A 17,323-nucleotide genomic window follows, 5' to 3' on the forward strand; every position below is an offset into this window, starting at 1 on the left:
GCCTAGCGGTATTATTAAAGTGGAGTCTGGGATGGAGATGTTGAGTAAAGGTACGATAGGAATGATGAATACCACAGAGTACCACTGTATACTGTCTTAACTTGATAAGCTGTAGTTACAACTTTTGTCAGAGATTCAGAAAGCACCAGTAGATGTCCCTGTTACCTACTACACTACACACGCTCTCTATTAATTGAGGCACTGATTAGCACATTGGCATCGCTCAACTCCCTCCCTTCCTCCCTTTCCCTCTCCCTCTCTCTCTCTCGCTCTCTCTCACTCTCCTCGGTGATTCACAGTCGCTCTTGCAAAGCCAGAATAATAAAATGCTGACCTCTCAAAGTGCTGCCAGTATCCCTGTCTCAGCATAGAAGGCTGTACAGCGAGAGAGGAGAGGGGAGGGGGAGATAGGAGAAGGGAGTGGAGGAGAGAGGAGGGGAGGGGAGGGGGTATAGAAAAAAGAAAACCGGTGGGAGGGGATAGAAAAAAGAGAAACACCATTCTCGGGTTCCAACAGCAGGCTTTGCCTTGTAGAGGGCTCCAGCACTGCAACTCTGTGAAGGTAGGTGGGAGGCTGCTTCTCTCTCAACTGTGGGGATACCGTTGGTATGAGGGTGGCCCTTTCTTTAATCTCTCTCTCTCCCTCTCTTTCTCTCTCTCTGTGTCTGCCTGGGGCTAAGCTTTACCCAATGTGCATGTGTCTGTGTGTGAGAGACTGTGTCAGGGACAGAAAAGTTAGGGAGACAAGTATGTGAATATAGTTTGACAACATTAGAATTGAACAACTTTATAGCAGGTTCATTCCATCCAACATTGGGTTTATGTTGGTATTGCTTGAATACTTAACTTTGACTGTAGAAGTTGGTGTGTTAGTCTTCTAATTGCCTTGGATTATTTTGGCCACGACTTTGACAGTTGACAGTTGGGTATTTCCTATGGGAGTCCAGTGCTCTGATGAAGGTCGACTGACCGAAAGCTCAGCCACAATTAAATACATGTTCATCTGACTGGAAGTATGCAGAGACCTTTTCCTGTTTCTTCTATGGAAGTCCAGTGAAACCCTAAGCTAAAGTATTGTCACTCAATTGAAGATATTTTGCTGTATGCTGTGGTTAAGTCATCTCATAGCTGTCTATCACTATACAGTTTTGTGGTGTTGTCTCAGGGGATGGTAGATTTAAAGGGGTGTCCCTCACCCCCACCCCCACTCCCAGCTAACCTCACTGCAACACATGGCGTTTGAATAGCTGTGTTGGCTGGATCAAGTCATCTCTGGGGCCAGTTGTGGCTGATTTGTGCTAAAGTCTTTAAAACAGGCACAAAAATGTGTGTCTTCACCGTGGCTAACGATGTGGAGTTACGGCAGCTTAGAGACGCATTGGAACTGAATTACAATGTCCTTGTATTGCTGTAAAGATATATTCCCACCTATTCAATAGTTCTTACTCTTTTCTGAACAGTTGTTTGTACTTGAAAAACAATTTCATTGCTTTCAGGCTATGAAAACTTCCATATTGATGTGTTGTCATCAAAACATGTATTTATGGTGAATGGCAAATACCAGTTTCTTCAGCAAAATAGAAATATGAGCATTAACATTTTTCAGGTAACTTTGCCTCTACCCCCCCCCACAATTCAATTGAACAACAACCCTTCCATGTTGGACAGTATAAGATATTCTCAGATATGTTGCTTTTAGTCCTCCGAGTGGAACTTCAGTGTGGGGTGAAGGCCGCAACACAAGCCGGGGAAGATTTACACCGTTGGAAGTAGCTGACCTGTGAAGCTAAAATTAAGTTGCGGTTGATTTGGAATTTTACACTTGTGCAGTAAGACCTGGAGGAGTCAACCAGCAACTAGTGTGAAATCTTCAGATGTGTCAACCGGAGGAGTGACTCACTGCTTTGACACTTTGGGCCCTCTCTCTAATGATCTTTCCAGTTTCACCCAAGTCATGTGGCTTGTCTGTACGTACAGTCACTTTGGACTGTACAACAAGACAGTTGTTTTGTATGAGTTGTTGTAACTTTGTACCTCTCAGAGACTTGGACCTCGTGGGATCATGAACTTGGAATGGGCATCACCATACAGCTTGTGGACCCCTAATTTTGTCGCAAGGCTCCACAAGCTTTTAGTGGACCTGCACAGAGTAGCCGAGATTACAAAGTGAGAGTGAGCGTTGTCAGAACCAGATGCCACCAGTGGAAAAAGCAGAGCCTCTCCAACACAACAGCATGTGACATCATGGCCACCATGCCATGCAGTTGATGGGAAATGAAAGTAAAGCCACGATGAATATAGGGGGATGCGTCAGTTTGGTGGTCCCCACTCCTCTCAACAGGTGTGCTCTGTGTGGCTTGAACCTGACAGCTCTTTGTTGATATCACATCTGTGCAGCCAGGTGTCAATTTCCTGAAGTTTTGATTGGCTAAACCAGAGGTCCACGGAGCGGCACAGGTCGCTGGGAATTTGCTAACCAACTCCTCAGATGGTTAGCGGCCACAACTAAGATAAAGCTGCTTGAAATGGTATGTTGTTTAGTAGTGGGTAGTGATGAAATAACTATCTTTCCCAAGAGAATCTCTTAGCCATGCATAACCCAGGTGCAGGGAATGGTTGGGATTCCGGATGGAAAGAAATGTCCTGAGCCAGCTGGCTTTGACAGGTGACACTGTTCCGCTCAGATAGTAGGTTGGTTCCCATAGAAACCAAATGGGAATACTATGGACAGGTGTGTGCGCACTACTTTCCAATCTGACGTCTCCCAGAATATTAAATATGCTCATTAAATCCTGAATTCTGATTGGTTAAAAGCGCATTAAAATGACACAATGAATCAAAACATGGCATTCTGCCTCTTGAACACTTATCAAGCACATTTGTCAGAAGGCTTTTTAAGGTTTCTGACAAATAGAACACTTGTTGTGCTGAAACGGTATAGTCTCATTCATACACAGTAAAACCTCTGCACTTGGTAGTGTTGTATACTGAAGCCAGGGCGTTGTAAAACTCCGAGCGATAGTTTATGCAGTCTATTTATTCAAACAAACCTCATGGGATCAAGGGCTTTGGTGCAGTTGAATCAGGAGATTCATGTTTGAATGTTGCCCCATTGTGTTACAACTTCATTGAGCTACGTTCAGGAGTAAGTATGTCCTCATCTGTCCATACAAATTAGAAAAGGAGAAAGCTGTGCTGCTTTTGCATCCAGTCAAGTCCAAGTTGTTCCTGCAATGTGCAAGAGAACAAACAAAATGCCAGTGCTTCTCGGCACTACGCCTTCATGAGGGAAACGCGTGAACTAAAAGGTACATACAGTTGTTTGCTCCATAATTACCTCCATCTTTTTCCACACTCAGCTGTTTGATCCAGTGTTTGTGTCATTGGCTTAACACATTAGAGCTGCACTGTGCTGACGAGGTGTCCCCTCCACTGAACACAAACATACATGGACACGTGCCACACTTGAAGTTATTATACACACACTTTACAGTATTTCTGTGGTAAGAGTATGTTTTACTGTAATTCTATATTAGCTCACTAATTACGACATGGCAACACACACACACACACACACACACACACACACACACACACACACACACACACACACACACACACACACAGTGTGTGTCTCAGAAGACTTACTAATTTGAGATGTTCTGTCAAAGTGTATTGTCATCCCCAGAGCCTTATTTACAAGTAGACTAAGCGTTCTGTGAAAGCAGTCTATTTGTTAGACACAAGGTGTGTAGGTGTTTGTTTGCAATAAGTCACAAGATGTGTGGCCGCTCTAATAACATTTGACATTGTAACTTGATCAAGGGCTACAAAGCACACCACTGTTAGCTTTGCAGAAAGGAACAAGGTTAGACACCACTACAATCAGCTGCTAATGGACATGTTCAACACTCAGGACAGTGATTTCCTATTGATGGATGCATTCGGTTTTCTGTTATTGACTTGGGGTGTTAAATTGCCAATCACTGACTTGGGCTTCTCAGTAACCCTTGAATAGCTCTCATAGAACTGTTTCGGTTGCAATGGTAGACGTACGGTCTTCACATAAACGTCCACGTTTGTGTTTGATTTACCTTATAAGTGGTCAGGGTCAACAATTAGGGTCAATTCTGAAAGCATTTCCTAAAAAGACCAATATGCAATGGAATGCAGATTTAAAATTGAAAATGTAGATGGATTTGACCCTACACTTGATAGGTGCATTACTCATACCTATGAGTCACCTGTTTTGCCAGAGTTATATACAGTATGATATTGTTGTGGTATTTCCTCCACTGAGTGCCAAGGCTTTGTGTTTGTTTCATGGTTGAGCTCATCTCTCACTTGAAACTGACCTCAGATCTGTGTTGTGTCTCTATCTTGGCTTGTCCACCGGTGGGTGTAAAGGGAATACGGGTGGGGCCGCTAGCGGGTGTCAGCCAGTGATAAATAAGGGAACGCATCCCTCTGCTCCGCTATCCTCGCCTCTGTAACTCTAAACCCCTAGCTCACCACATTGGAACTAAGAATAGCAAAGAACCTGCACTCTCTCTCTCCCTCGCTTTCACGTTTTCTTTCCTTCTCCCTCGCTCTCTCCCTCTCCATTTTGAATACATAGCTTCAGTTCTATAGGAGTGTGTTCATTTCAGTTCAGTTTCCGGAGAAAAAAGGAGTGCTCAGTTAAAATGTTGCAGTGTTTGTGTGTTATGGCAGTGCTTATTTGTGCATTCATGTGGACAGCAGGGTTCTCCAGGGAAATGTGTGTTTATCACTGGAAATAAAGTTATTATTACCATCATACCGTCAGAGGCAACACTGCGGACTGGCAACAATAATACTCAATGGAGATCATAATGTAAAGGGTGCGTACTGGCGGCAGAGAAGTCAGGCGCAGGAGAGCAAAAACTGTGTTCCAACGGAGCAGTTTAATAATAAAAACCACCATAAAATAGAACAAAAAATCAATGGGTAACAAAACCCGTCACACACCAGCATACGTGCACAAGCACTTACAATAAACAATTCCGGACAAGGACATGGGGGGAACAGAGGGTTAAGTACACAACATGTAATGATGGAATTGAAACCAGGTGTGTGGGAAGACAAGACAAAACAAATGGAAAATGAAAAGTAGATCGATGATGGCTAGAAGACCGGCGACGCCGAACGCCAAACGCCGCTCGACCAAGGAGAGGCATCGACTTTGGTGGAAGTCGTGACACATAAGTTGCTCTCGAGACACAGTAAATGAAAATAGTTTGTGTGCTTAAGGCCTAGCTACCCAGGTTCTGCCACACTAGCTAGTCCTAATAGGACACCAACACATAGTATCCTTCACTATTATTATCTGAGAGGTCATATCTGTCAAGATCTGTCCAATCTGTATCCCTGTCTCACAAGTGCATCCTCTCCTTTCTCTTGCTTCTCCCCACAGAAGGTGCCCTGCTCTACCCCAGGGGTGTGTGGTGTGTTTGTGACCCTAGCTAGGAGCCCAGCCAGCCTGCAGATATGTCAAAAAGCGACCCCCGGGACATCGACGAGGATGCCATCCTCAAAGGGATGAGCCCTGAGGAGATAGAGGCGCTGGAGTGTGAGCTGCAGGAGATGGACCCCGAGGTACTGAGGGCCCCAGAGGGCCCCTTGTGGCAAATAAGGGAGTTAATTGTAGAAAGGATAACTCCAGGGACTCAAAGACTGAGGTATCCACAAGGCTCATAGTATAATAATAATAATAATAATAATGTGCCATTTATCAGACGCTTTCTATCCAAACGCGACTTACAGTCATATATGCATACATTTTACGTGTGGGTGGCCCTGCGAACCGAACCCACAATCCTGGCGTACCTTACACAACAGATTCACTGATACACACAGAACACCAACACAATTGAGGCACTGCCAATAACATCATCCCCATGTTATCTTGTTCTCTGACATTGTAAGACTTACTTAGGAATTTCCTGTGGATTACGTAGCTTTATACTGTAGTTACAAATCGTATAAATCCATTTTCCAACATCTCAAAAACCACAGTCTCACACAACCAGCTACTAGAACCCCAGAGGATTCAGAACTCTTTGTACAATGTCCACATGCCCTCTGACCCCTACTGTTTCTGTCCCAGAATGCCATCCTGCCAGCCGGGTTCCGCCAGCGTGACCAGACCAAGAAGAACCCAACGGGGGCGTTTGACCGTGACGCCCTGCTGGATCACTTAGAGAAAACAGCTCTGGAGCACGAGGACAGAGACGACCTGGTGCCTTTTACTGGCGAGAAGAAAGGTCCGGTACACTACACTACTGAACAACTCTATTGACTCCACTACTCCACACTACATCGGGGGGGGGCTCTTATATGAGTGGCTTTTGGGTCCCGACCCACAGTTTCAGAACCACTGCTTTAAACTGAAAAACAATCCAATGTTTTTAACTTTATGAATAAGTAATGATAAGTGGTGACTTAAAAGTGTAATTTTAGCGGTTTGTGTAACATTGATATGGAAATGAGATGCATACAATTATACAATAGAAAATGTAGTTTACTGGAGTTTATTCACAAAGCCCATATAAACCAGGGCTTTCTTAGTGTTTTCAGAAACAATCCAAATCATTGTTTTACCAAAACAAAGACAAATCCACTATAAGGGGAATATTACAATCGTGTCATTATTTAGAATCTCAATAGAATGTTATATGATACAAGATACATACTGAGAGAACAAAGGTTTTCCCCTGGTGCTATAGGTACTGTTTGTTTACAGTCTGCTCATGACCCCTTGGATACTAGTTGCCCTGACAGTCCCTCTGTATGTGTGTCTTTCTCTCTCTACTTCTCTCCTTCTTCTCTCTCTCTCTCTCTCTCTCTCTCTCTCTCTCTCTCTCTCTCTCTGTCCCTCTCCAGGGAGAGCGTTTGTTCCTAAGGAAGGCCATGGAAAGATCCCCGACCATGAGCAGATCACCCTGGAGCCTGAGCTGGAGGAGGCTCTGAAGAACGCCACAGACGCTGAGATGTGTGACATCGCAGGTGAGAACCTATCCATTTCAAAATGTTATGCCTGGGGCCGGCCCTGTGTATTGTGACCCAATTGTTTACAGTGACCCTGGCCTATTTTATTATTTTGTCATAGGCCCATATTATTCCATTGCTCATTGATCCATAATATTATTGTTCCAGTGCTTCACAGACCCAATCCCACACATACAGACATGCAGAGACATGGGATGTGGGACATGGCATGGGGGGGCTCCAATTCCCTGCGCTCAGCAGCAACACAAAAATAAGCTGGCCAAGAGCCACCAAAAGAAGGGAGGAATGGAAAGAGGGATGGGGAGGGAGTCAAAGACTTGTCTGTTGGGTAAAGGTACTATATCAATTTACACCAAACAAGAGGCAACCTTGTTTTAAGCGTAATTAATTGAATCAACATGTTTTAATTTTTTTCATGTATACCCCAATGGAGATGTCAAATGCTTGAACAGATATTTTGGTCTCATGTGGTCAACGCTTACAGTGCCAACCCGATTTGTTGGTTGTTTTTACACTCACACTGTGCTTACTTCATATCAGTGCCTAACAAGGACTTCATCATTTACTGCATCTGCAAAATGTGCTCTCTGACATTGTTTCAAAACAACAAAGTTATTTATGGTTCAATTTGATATAGGTGATTTTCACCCAAAAAACACACAGTACATTTTTTGGTTTCCAAATGATATCTATTTCGATGAGAATTCACGCCTCAGCCTCTTTTGAGCTACACAACCATATGAGACCATAACACCCTTATTCACATATCATTCAGAGTATGGCCCAGAACAAACACTGTTTATCACGATAGTTAAATCCCACTGCGTATCCACCCATGGTGCAGGGGCGCCAGGCCTGCCTCAGTCCGAGGGGCAGGCCCCCTAACTGCTTTTCCTTTAACGGCAGAGCCACAGCCACAGAGCATAGGCGTCTGGAAAGTGACAGTGGGGGAGTTTGGGGAGTGGGACTGTGTGTCCACATAGATTAGCCTGTCATTAACCCCCTCATTGAGAACACAGTTTTGACCCTGGAGGGAGTCCAGATGAGGATTAAACTTTCGTTAGCCTCTGTCACTCTTTTGTTTGGGGCTGGATCTGAGTCCACAATAGCATAGCTGCCTGGCCGGCTCCAACAGCAGCAAGGGAGGGAGAGGGACCTCAGGCAGTTGAGATTTAATTGATGCTTTTTATTCACTCTTAATAATACTGATAGTATTTGGGGAATTGTTGTTATTATTGAGAGGCTGGGATGTACTGTAAAGCTACTGTAGAGTCAAGCCGGGTGACATTGGCACATTTTGCACCAGACCAGCTGTCTCTGGATCCCTGTCTCCTCACAAGGCCTTCCCTCCCATAATTCCCAGCCTGCCCCAGGTCGGAGCCCGTGGGCGGGGGGGTGGTGGGGGTTTGCTGTCACAGCAGTTGGTGTGTGACACAGTTTGGTGACAAGGGGCCGTCTGTAATGAGACTGTGAGAGAGAGATTCAAAGTGCTGCCCTCTACTGGGGTTTTGAGCAAAGCAAGAGCGGCTCCAGTCCAATATTTTTAGGAGCCCATTGTTCTATGTCCCGTCTTGTAAAATTAGCAGTGCTTAGCTGAGCTAACTCACCTGCATATATGGAATTCAAAGTACTTGTCCCCAGGGCATGGTGTCAAACTGAACAATACAATGGCCTCTATGTCTATGTATACATCTAAATGAGGGGCCAAATAACCATTCATTATGTGTTGGCCCATTTTCAGTTAGAGTAACATTGGGCTTGGTGTGTCTGCATGGCTGGCATTAATGTTTGGTTTCATAACGTCCTTAGGGCCTGGAGGCACTGAGATTAGAGACAGTGACTGCAGCTCTCTCTGTAAGAACTGGGGAAAGGCTACAATGTCTTTATCTGGTCAAGCAGACACACAGAGTAGGCACGTGCATAACATGGTAAATACTGTACCTCATGATACAATGTACTGCACAGTGTTGGGTGTATACTGTAAATGTACAATTCAGTTGTTGAAATGGATACACCTCTCTACATGAAGATATGTAGAGTATAATTGAGATTGGGAGACCTGCCTGTCAAAACAATGCCCTCATAAATAATTGCAGTCACATACACTCTCAGTTTAGTTATAATGAAGGCCTTGTGATTACTTACTGGGGCAATAACATGCTAAAGGTCTCCGCTGACAGCTACCATTAATTATGTTGAACTGAGAAAATATTACTGGATGATGAATGAGAGTTACAGATATGTAAACCAGTCCCATTTCTTTGCAGCTATTCTGGGAATGTACACACTGATGAGCAACAAGCAGTACTACGACGCCTTGGGCACCACTGGTACCATCGCCAACACAGAGGGCATCAACAGTACGTATGAAGAGGTTGACCAGCAGAGCAGAACATACCTACTACGGTATTCAGTATATTACATGTTTAGGAAATTCTTACACTAACCTGTGATACTCCTGTGCTTTTAGGTGTAGTAAAACCAGATGCATTCAAGATCTTCCCAGAAGAGCCCCCCAACCCCACAAATGTGGAGGAGACCCTTCAGCAGATCCAGAAAAACGACAGCAGCCTGTTTGATGTCAACCTCAACAACATCAAGGTGAAGCTTAGTGGGCTTTAGATCCTATGGTCTGAACGTACACAGTGACCAATTCTACAATGGAGGATGAGATCACTTGATGGTAGCGTGTAGCCTCGTGTGTTATGGCGTACTGAATCAGCATAAAGTGATTGACGTCTGACTGTCCTGTAGGACATTCCCATCCCAACGCTGAAAGAGATCTTTGAGGCGATGAAGGGCAACACTCACGTGGAGTCTCTGAGCATTGCTGCTACACGCAGCAACGACCCCGTGGCCTATGTGAGTACATCTTTCTCCCCCAGACTAGCCACAAAGAACCTTCATTTTCACATCCTTATTGTAATTTTCCCCCTGCTACTAATGAATGTGACTCTAGTAACATAAGTGTGGATGTGTGTGTGTGTGTGTGTGTGTGAGAATCAGGCTGTTGCTGAGATGCTCCAGGAGAACACCACTCTGCAGAGTCTTAACATCGAGTCCAACTTCATCACCTGCGAGGGCATGAATGCCATCGTCAAGGCCATGGCCAACAACACCACACTGACCGAGATCAAGATTGACAACCAGGTCAGACACCCATACAGAAAGTATGCTGTAGTATGAATACATACATTTGAATAGTGCTACATACTGTATGTATGCTGTACAAACAACTGAATATAAAACAAATTCCTCAAGAGACATTAAAAGACTTTGGAGAGAAAAAAACAATGATACATTTATAACAAGACAATGCTGTGATTTTGTGTGGTTTATGGTTATTGAAGTCCTTTTCATCCTTTAACCCACCCCACTCCTATAGAGACAGAAACTGGGGGACTCCTGTGAGATGGAGATTGCCACCATGTTGGAGAACAACTCCAGCATCGTAAAGATCGGCTACCACTTCACCCAGCAGGGGCCTCGGGCTAGAGCAGCCATCGCCATCACCAGGAACAATGACATGAGTGAGTGTCTTGAGAATGCATGCGTACTGTCAATTATTGTATTTCAGTTGTGCTTCGTCAATTTTAAAGCGCTGGACATTCTTCTTGTTAGGGTTTTTGTGACGAGGCTGTTATAATACCCTCAGAAAGTGGCTATAGTTCTGACATAATGACAGATGAGCTATTTTCAGTTCATGTTTAGTTGTTCTAGGTGTTCTGCATGTTCTAACCTGTTACTGAGGTAGTTCAGCTTTCGGTTGACCATTGATAATGTACTCTGGCTGACTCATGTCGTTCCTCTTCTTTCTCTATCCAGTTCGTCAACAGAGAGTAAGATGAGACGAGAGTGAAGCAACAAGATTGCGCTCACAAGACGCTAGCCTATCAATTCAGCCCCTTGGACCTAACAACTCAAACTGCCATTGACAGCTTTGCGCTAGCTTTGTCAATGGGGCGCAACAAACCCTTACAACCCCTCTGTGCTCCTCACAAGGCCGGGTGTTAATTTCTATGTCTGTGTCCAAGCTTTTCATTTCATTAACCACAAACAGCTTCTTGTAGACCATTGAATTCATCATAAAAGCATTGTAAAAAAGCGTTGTAAAGTGTCGTTTATGCTTCTACATTATGCCATGAAAACACAGTCAGAAAATGACTGAATTCCTACATGGTGGTGGTGCTATATCTAGGAAAAGAAAATCTGTAAATACTTTAAATAAAATGTTTAAATAATTGTTTTAATGGGCTGAATGTGATATTTTTGCCATTTCATCACCTCATGTGAACATACATAATATTCAACGTTCATAATTTCCATGGTTCAAAATTCAGAGCTGACACAAGGTACAAGCAGATACAAGAGTATACCGTGTGCTCCGAGATCTTGAGAATCGGAACAATTCAATACCTCATTGAGCCTGCCGGATCCCCAAACCTCCTGACCTATTTTTACTCCCCCCATTGGGAATGTAACCTAGTCCTCTGGGCTTGAGTTACCCTTCCCAGAATATACCAACTTTTAAAGGGTCTGAAGGGGAGGGGGCACCCATATGCACCCAAGGAGATTCATGAACCCTCACCAAACAGCTGCTAACCTCTGAGGATTTTCATAGCATTGGAGTGGCTCTATTCTCCATTTACACATTCATTTTATACCTGTATTAAGCAATGTGTTTTGATTATCATGCTCAATTTAAGCAACATTTATACTTTCTTGTAAAGAAATGTCACCTAGCAGGTTTTGAATAAATGGGAGACGGGTTTAGAAACCTTGATTGCAGTGGTACGGCTACATCCATAAAGAGTGACATTTGGCACAGGGATCAGGCTTGTAATGATTTAAGGTCAGTATTGCCATACCAGATGCTATTCCTGGGGTTATTTATTCTCCTTTGATCATTCAGCCACAGTAAAATGCATGTGTATTTATAGTTATGTAGGGTACCATGCAAGGTATTTAGTGACTGACCTGGTATACAGTTCTAAGTTCAGTGATGCTTTATTTTACTCCCTTGTATCTGGGTTATTCAAACAGACATTGGACATTGTGGCTAATTAGCAGTGGAGGACAACTGTTTTGTTTAGTCATCTAAAAGTACAAGTAACATGATAGAATCAACATGACTTATTGCATTGACAATTTAACTCCATAACATCATCAGTCTTGATGACACATAAGACTGCATCGACACAAGAGCTAAAAACTGTCAACAAACATTCCAAACGTCTTGTGGCAGTCACGCACTGAGCTCAAAAATAATGATCAGGTACTCAGTTTTTGCCACACTTTAACATCATCATTTAAAGCTAACCCACGTTAAGTCCACACGCTCCCTTTCTCTAGGTTATCCAATATATAGAGTGGTCTAGGGGTGAGTCACAAATGAGAACCTTCTGAAGAATGTTAACCGGTGGCTCCACTACCAAGATTAGCAGTAATATTGTCCTATCTGCTGTTGATTTATGGTAAACTCACAGAAGCTTAGCCTTAACAGGGGAGGTGTTGGACCTAAATAAAATGGGCAAACGGAATAACACAAAGGGTGCTGAGAATCAGTCAAACATTGTCTCAAGCACCAATGCATCTTCCCCGAGATAGGGAAGCATGGAGGCAGTTCAAAGGAACAAAGGAAGCATGGAGGCAGTTCAAGATGATCTAGTACTGCTCTTATAGTGTTGTCATTACCACAACAGAGTGCACTTCATAACTGTTGAGTCAACAGATGTATGTCCAAACGGGACCTTTGTGTCAGCGGCAGGGTTTGAGGAAAGGGCTAGGGATTGTTGGAAGGTGGTGGTGTTGGTCTGGTCACTGCTGCTCATCTGGTCAGCCCTCTGTTGAGTCCGTGGGGGGAGAGGATGGGAGCAATGAGGGTTCCTCTTCATCTGACTCAAACTCCACATTCTCATCCTTTACCCACTGGCCACTCCTGTCCTGCAGCCATCCCGCACTGAGGCAGAAAGTGAAAGAGAGGTGGTAGAAAAGTTATGGCATACTGACCTCTGGTGGTGAACTTACATAACTGCAGCCTACACATTTGAAAAACAACTATTGAAAAACAACACTTAAAATATGCATGAAGCCAATGAGAAATTTGAATTAAATGACAAATGCAGATTAGCGGTGAAGCTGAATGAGTCAAGACTTTCTAGGTACACAGTACCTTTTCAATTTAAGGTAATGCTCCATCTCTCTCCTCCTTTGAGCTGTCATAGGTTCCGACTCCTGGGTCGCTGTTGGCTGAGACTCCTTACACACTTCCTTATTTCTCCCGATTGGACACGATCCCTGATTGACTAGTGAGGATAAACGGCATCGAACAAAAGGGTTAGAGGGGAGACCAATCATTACAGATTTGTAATATGATAATGTTATTAACAATACATCTAGACTACCTGCTGTATTACTGTTGGAACTGGGTAAGGACATGATGTCTGTATCTCTTATCGTCTCCACTGACGTTTGATGTGGTGATGATAGTCTTGTGTTGGAGGGGCTGATGTCACAGTCTGGAATGGAACTAGCTGATCCTTTTTCAGACTTTGTACTGGAAATACATGTCAAAAGGGTCTATGAACATGTGATTGTAATGATGTGTAGGGTACTACTCACAATAACATATCACTTTCAGCATAGAGTACCTGGTCTTTTTGTGACAACTGTTGTATGGCACAGTCTTCAGTAAGGCGTGGTGGGTGAGTTTACGTGTCTGTGTCAACAGGGGGGCAGAACTAGAGGGCTCCTATGGGGAAAACAAAAAACAACATGACGCATAGTCAACACTCCAGTTTACACTAGTCTAAAGCCTCAGGTTTACAAAGACAAAATATTTCACTGAGTAACCGGGCTAGTTATATAGCTTTACCTGTTGGCTATCTTCAGCTTGAACATAGTTTTCATGTTTTCGTTTAGATATCTCATTTTTCAGCTGAGTTTTCTTTCCATAAAACCACTTCATCCCTGGCAAAGAAAGGATTAGTGTAGGTACATTCAGCTTTCACAGATGGTTTTGATATAGCTTCCTGCTTGGGAAAACAATTGAACATATGTACCACCTTCGAGATGTCTTTTCCCCTTTCTGTGTACTGTCAGCATGTCAACTGTATCAAAAACAGGGCGGTATGAACACACAAGGCAGGTGTATCTGAAAGGGAATTAGGAAAAAAATACAGATGCTCATGATAAGTGCTTGCTCTGCCAAATTAAAACAACAGTAAGATCTGGGTAAGGATTCATTCCAGTTGATAGCAATGATGCCGGTGCTTCACCTTCCATTTTTCATCAAGGCTGCCTCATCCTCTGGAATGAAATTGGACAAGAGATCTGCAACACGCCGTTTCTGGGAAATACATAATTAACGTTAGCTAGCTACGTTATCTAACTAGCTAAATACTTAGTTAGCTAATATGAAACAGTACAAATTACAAACTTTAGCATGTAGCTAGCTAAAGTAACGTTAGAATCAGTTATGTATGGTCACAAGCTGCTCCATGCGTACAAACTGATTTATGTAAGCAACAACTAGTAAGATGGCTTACCTTGAGGATATTCAATTGACTCTGATCATTGCCATCTCTTTTAAACGACATTTAGGTTTAGCTAAATATATTTGGTAGTTGAAGGTCTTTATTTGCTAATAGCTAGCTACTCCAAACATCTTCAAAACCGTTTGTAATTCAACTAACGTTACTTCCTGCTTTCAGTGAGGAATTATGGGAGTTGGTCATACCACGGCAGCCATAAAAACTGACAGCTGACTGAATAAATCTTTATGGCAAGTGTTTTTGTTTAGAAGCTAACTTGGGTAAACTAGCTACATGCACTTTAACACTCATGTTATTAGCTAGCACCTCCCTACAATAACGATTATACGGGTTTTCTTGCTGTATACTCGCATGGTAGGCGATTTAGCTAGCTGGCAAACTATTGCTAGTTAGCTTACCAGTTACAAGCTCCACCATGTTCCACGGGGAACGGGCTCCTCTTTCAACCAGTGGAGGCGGTCTACTTCGCGATAAACGGACGAGGTCATACGGCAGCCTTGTACAATCCAACCTTTCTCCGGTACGACAAAGACGAATTGAACACCAAGTTCAACCAGGAGAGACGTTGCAAGGACTCGCGTTGAAATATGGAGTATCTGTGAGTAACTAGACAATGGCATTGACATTCTTCCTAAATGTTTGACTATTTGAAATGTTTCCCCAGCAGACAGTTTGTCAATGAGGAGTTTTTATTGCATGACGACACAAAACTGGCAATTTGTAGGCATTTGCTATGGTGATAACTTTGTTTACCTTCATAAACCCACATCTTCTGCAATTTTCTCTTTCTAACAGATGGAACAAATCAAAAGAGCAAATAGACTGTACACGAATGACTCAATATTCATAAAGAAGTCTCTTTCTATCCCTGTGCTGTCAGACTACACCAGTGATGCTAATAATGGGGTAGATGTGACTGAGAAGGACTCAGGCCAGGTACAGGACAGTACAAGTAAAGAATGCTCTACTCAAAATGGGAAGCCAGTGAACAACTCTGAAAAGACACAAGAAGGCATATCAGAACTTTCTCCAATGAATTTCTTAAAAAGGATGGATCGTATGATCAGCCAGTCCAAGCAAGCAGCTGTGAAAAGATGCCAAGAGGGAGAAAAACGGTAAATTCACCCAGATAACTTCATATCGTACTATAATGTCCTGTCATAAACTAGTGGTCAGTCTGAGAGTTTACATTAAAGTTCTGAAAGATGCACAATGCAGAAATCACTCCACCAAAATCCAATAGTTTGGCTAATTTCAGTTTGACAAAACAAGCAAGTATAGTGTGGAGAATCATTGTACCATCTTAACCGCTGTGAAATGCCTTTTCCATAACCAAAAATATTGTATTTAGCTGTTTGAATATAGTGTACAAAACCGAAAGAGAAAATATGCAAATACGAAATTTTAAGAAAAGGAAGCATAGAAATAGTTAACAAAGAACAGATTTCCAGCTTCTTAGATTTGCTTTCAATGAGAATGACAGATCTATAACACATTTCTATTTGAATTTGGTCAGTTGCACAAAAAGTTTGCAGCTTTAACTTTGATGAAATGCTAATATCCATTTAAACATGTAGGGTGTCAATGTCATGACATCAATAGCATGTTATTATCAGGGGTTCCCAAACCTTTTGGGCCAGTGACCCCATTATGAAAAAAAAAAAAAAGTGCCATGTAAAAAAAGGTATGTAATCAACGGCCAATGTTTCCATTTTTTTAATTGGGGCAAAGACAGTCTATTGCAAATCAGTCTGACAGTACTTTTGACAGTATTTCAATCTGAAGGAAGTGACATGCAACAGAAAGGTATTGGGAAGTTCAGAAGATGATCAGGCAATATTTTTGTATGATCTTGGTAGAAAAAAAAAGTCTGATTTAGTTAGTTCCTTGTCTTGTCCACTCTTAATGATTCCTTTGTGGTCATTGTAGAGCGAAACAAAGTCTTATATTTGAGTGATGGGGACATAATATTTTGAAGCTTAAACGGTTCAAAAGATGGAGACATATTTGTAGGAAGAAAATATAAATAGTTCTGTTTATTGGAACTGCATCTAGCGGCAACAGCAAATTAAAACCAAAGTATTCATGTTTTTTTCGTGACCCCATAGTTTGTGAAACACTGTATTATGTGCTTAGCTCTTCATTTAATGATTTTGTCAAGGTTCTGTTTATTTCACCTGTTGGGGTTTTCCATCACAGATCGACATCTTTGGAAGCAGCTTGTACCAGCAAGACAACAGACCGTCGATTTACAAGGTCAAACAGTGCCACGGTCGTCACCTCTCCCAGAATGCATCAGCAAGCCATACTTGGTGCAGTGCCCCTCACCATCACCAAATGCACAAAGAAACTGAGAGAAAGAGAGGATGAGATCTTTGAGTTGTGATTTCATTGCCTCTGTCAGGCAGATCATGGGACACATGTACTAATGGGGGGGAAAAAGGGATTGGCCTCCAAGCGACTCTGGCATTACAGATTTAGGAGAGTTCTTATTTTCACTGATGAGTAACCTGCTGCTCTATGGACTTGGTACTTGAAAGTTGGACATTAGCACTGTTGATAAAATTGTTTTGCTGCAAGGATGAGTTTCATTTTGACATACACTACCGGTCAAATGTTTTAGAACACCTACTCATTCAAGGGTTTTCTTTATTTTTACTATTTTCTCCATTTGTAGAATAATACTGAAGACATCAAAATTATGAAATAACACATATGGAATCATGTAGTAAACAAATCAA

General features: G+C 42.7%; 3 protein-coding genes across 5 annotated transcripts; 2 read left to right on the forward strand and 1 right to left on the reverse strand.

Annotated features, from left to right (window-relative positions):
• The first annotated feature begins 374 nt into the window (after positions 1 to 374).
• On the forward strand, positions 375 to 11,279 carry tmod4 (tropomodulin 4 (muscle)). Of its 2 annotated transcripts, XM_014200676.2 has the most exons (10): positions 375 to 562; positions 5,435 to 5,616; positions 6,128 to 6,284; positions 6,904 to 7,026; positions 9,297 to 9,389; positions 9,500 to 9,630; positions 9,784 to 9,891; positions 10,036 to 10,179; positions 10,415 to 10,559; positions 10,855 to 11,279. In XM_014200676.2, the coding sequence occupies exons 2-10, from the start codon at positions 5,509 to 5,511 to the stop codon at positions 10,875 to 10,877; spliced, it is 1,032 nt and encodes a 343-aa protein (XP_014056151.1). In that variant the 5' UTR covers positions 375 to 562; positions 5,435 to 5,508; the 3' UTR covers positions 10,878 to 11,279.
• On the reverse strand, positions 11,255 to 15,233 carry scnm1 (sodium channel modifier 1). Of its 2 annotated transcripts, none has more exons than XM_014200828.2 (8): positions 14,981 to 15,233; positions 14,307 to 14,377; positions 14,094 to 14,182; positions 13,904 to 13,998; positions 13,680 to 13,780; positions 13,434 to 13,585; positions 13,202 to 13,334; positions 11,255 to 12,988 (listed from the first exon to the last, which is right to left on the reverse strand). In XM_014200828.2, the coding sequence occupies exons 2-8, from the start codon at positions 14,318 to 14,320 to the stop codon at positions 12,865 to 12,867; spliced, it is 708 nt and encodes a 235-aa protein (XP_014056303.1). In that variant the 5' UTR covers positions 14,321 to 14,377; positions 14,981 to 15,233; the 3' UTR covers positions 11,255 to 12,864. The 2 variants fall into 2 exon arrangements, with proteins under 2 accessions (XP_014056303.1, XP_014056302.1); XM_014200827.2 differs by lacking the exon at positions 14,981 to 15,233 and adding an exon at positions 14,577 to 14,823 and having other exon boundaries at positions 12,021 to 12,988.
• On the forward strand, positions 14,899 to 17,264 carry lysmd1 (LysM, putative peptidoglycan-binding, domain containing 1). Its single transcript, XM_014200829.2, has 3 exons — positions 14,899 to 15,180; positions 15,378 to 15,697; positions 16,782 to 17,264. Exons 1-3 carry the CDS (start codon positions 14,998 to 15,000, stop codon positions 16,966 to 16,968), a joined length of 690 nt encoding a protein of 229 aa, XP_014056304.1. The 5' UTR covers positions 14,899 to 14,997; the 3' UTR covers positions 16,969 to 17,264.
• Positions 17,265 to 17,323: the final 59 nt, after the last annotated feature.

The sequence above is a fragment of the Salmo salar genome, chromosome ssa05 (assembly GCF_905237065.1).
Source record: "Salmo salar chromosome ssa05, Ssal_v3.1, whole genome shotgun sequence".
NCBI classification, from domain to species: domain Eukaryota; kingdom Metazoa; phylum Chordata; class Actinopteri; order Salmoniformes; family Salmonidae; genus Salmo; species Salmo salar.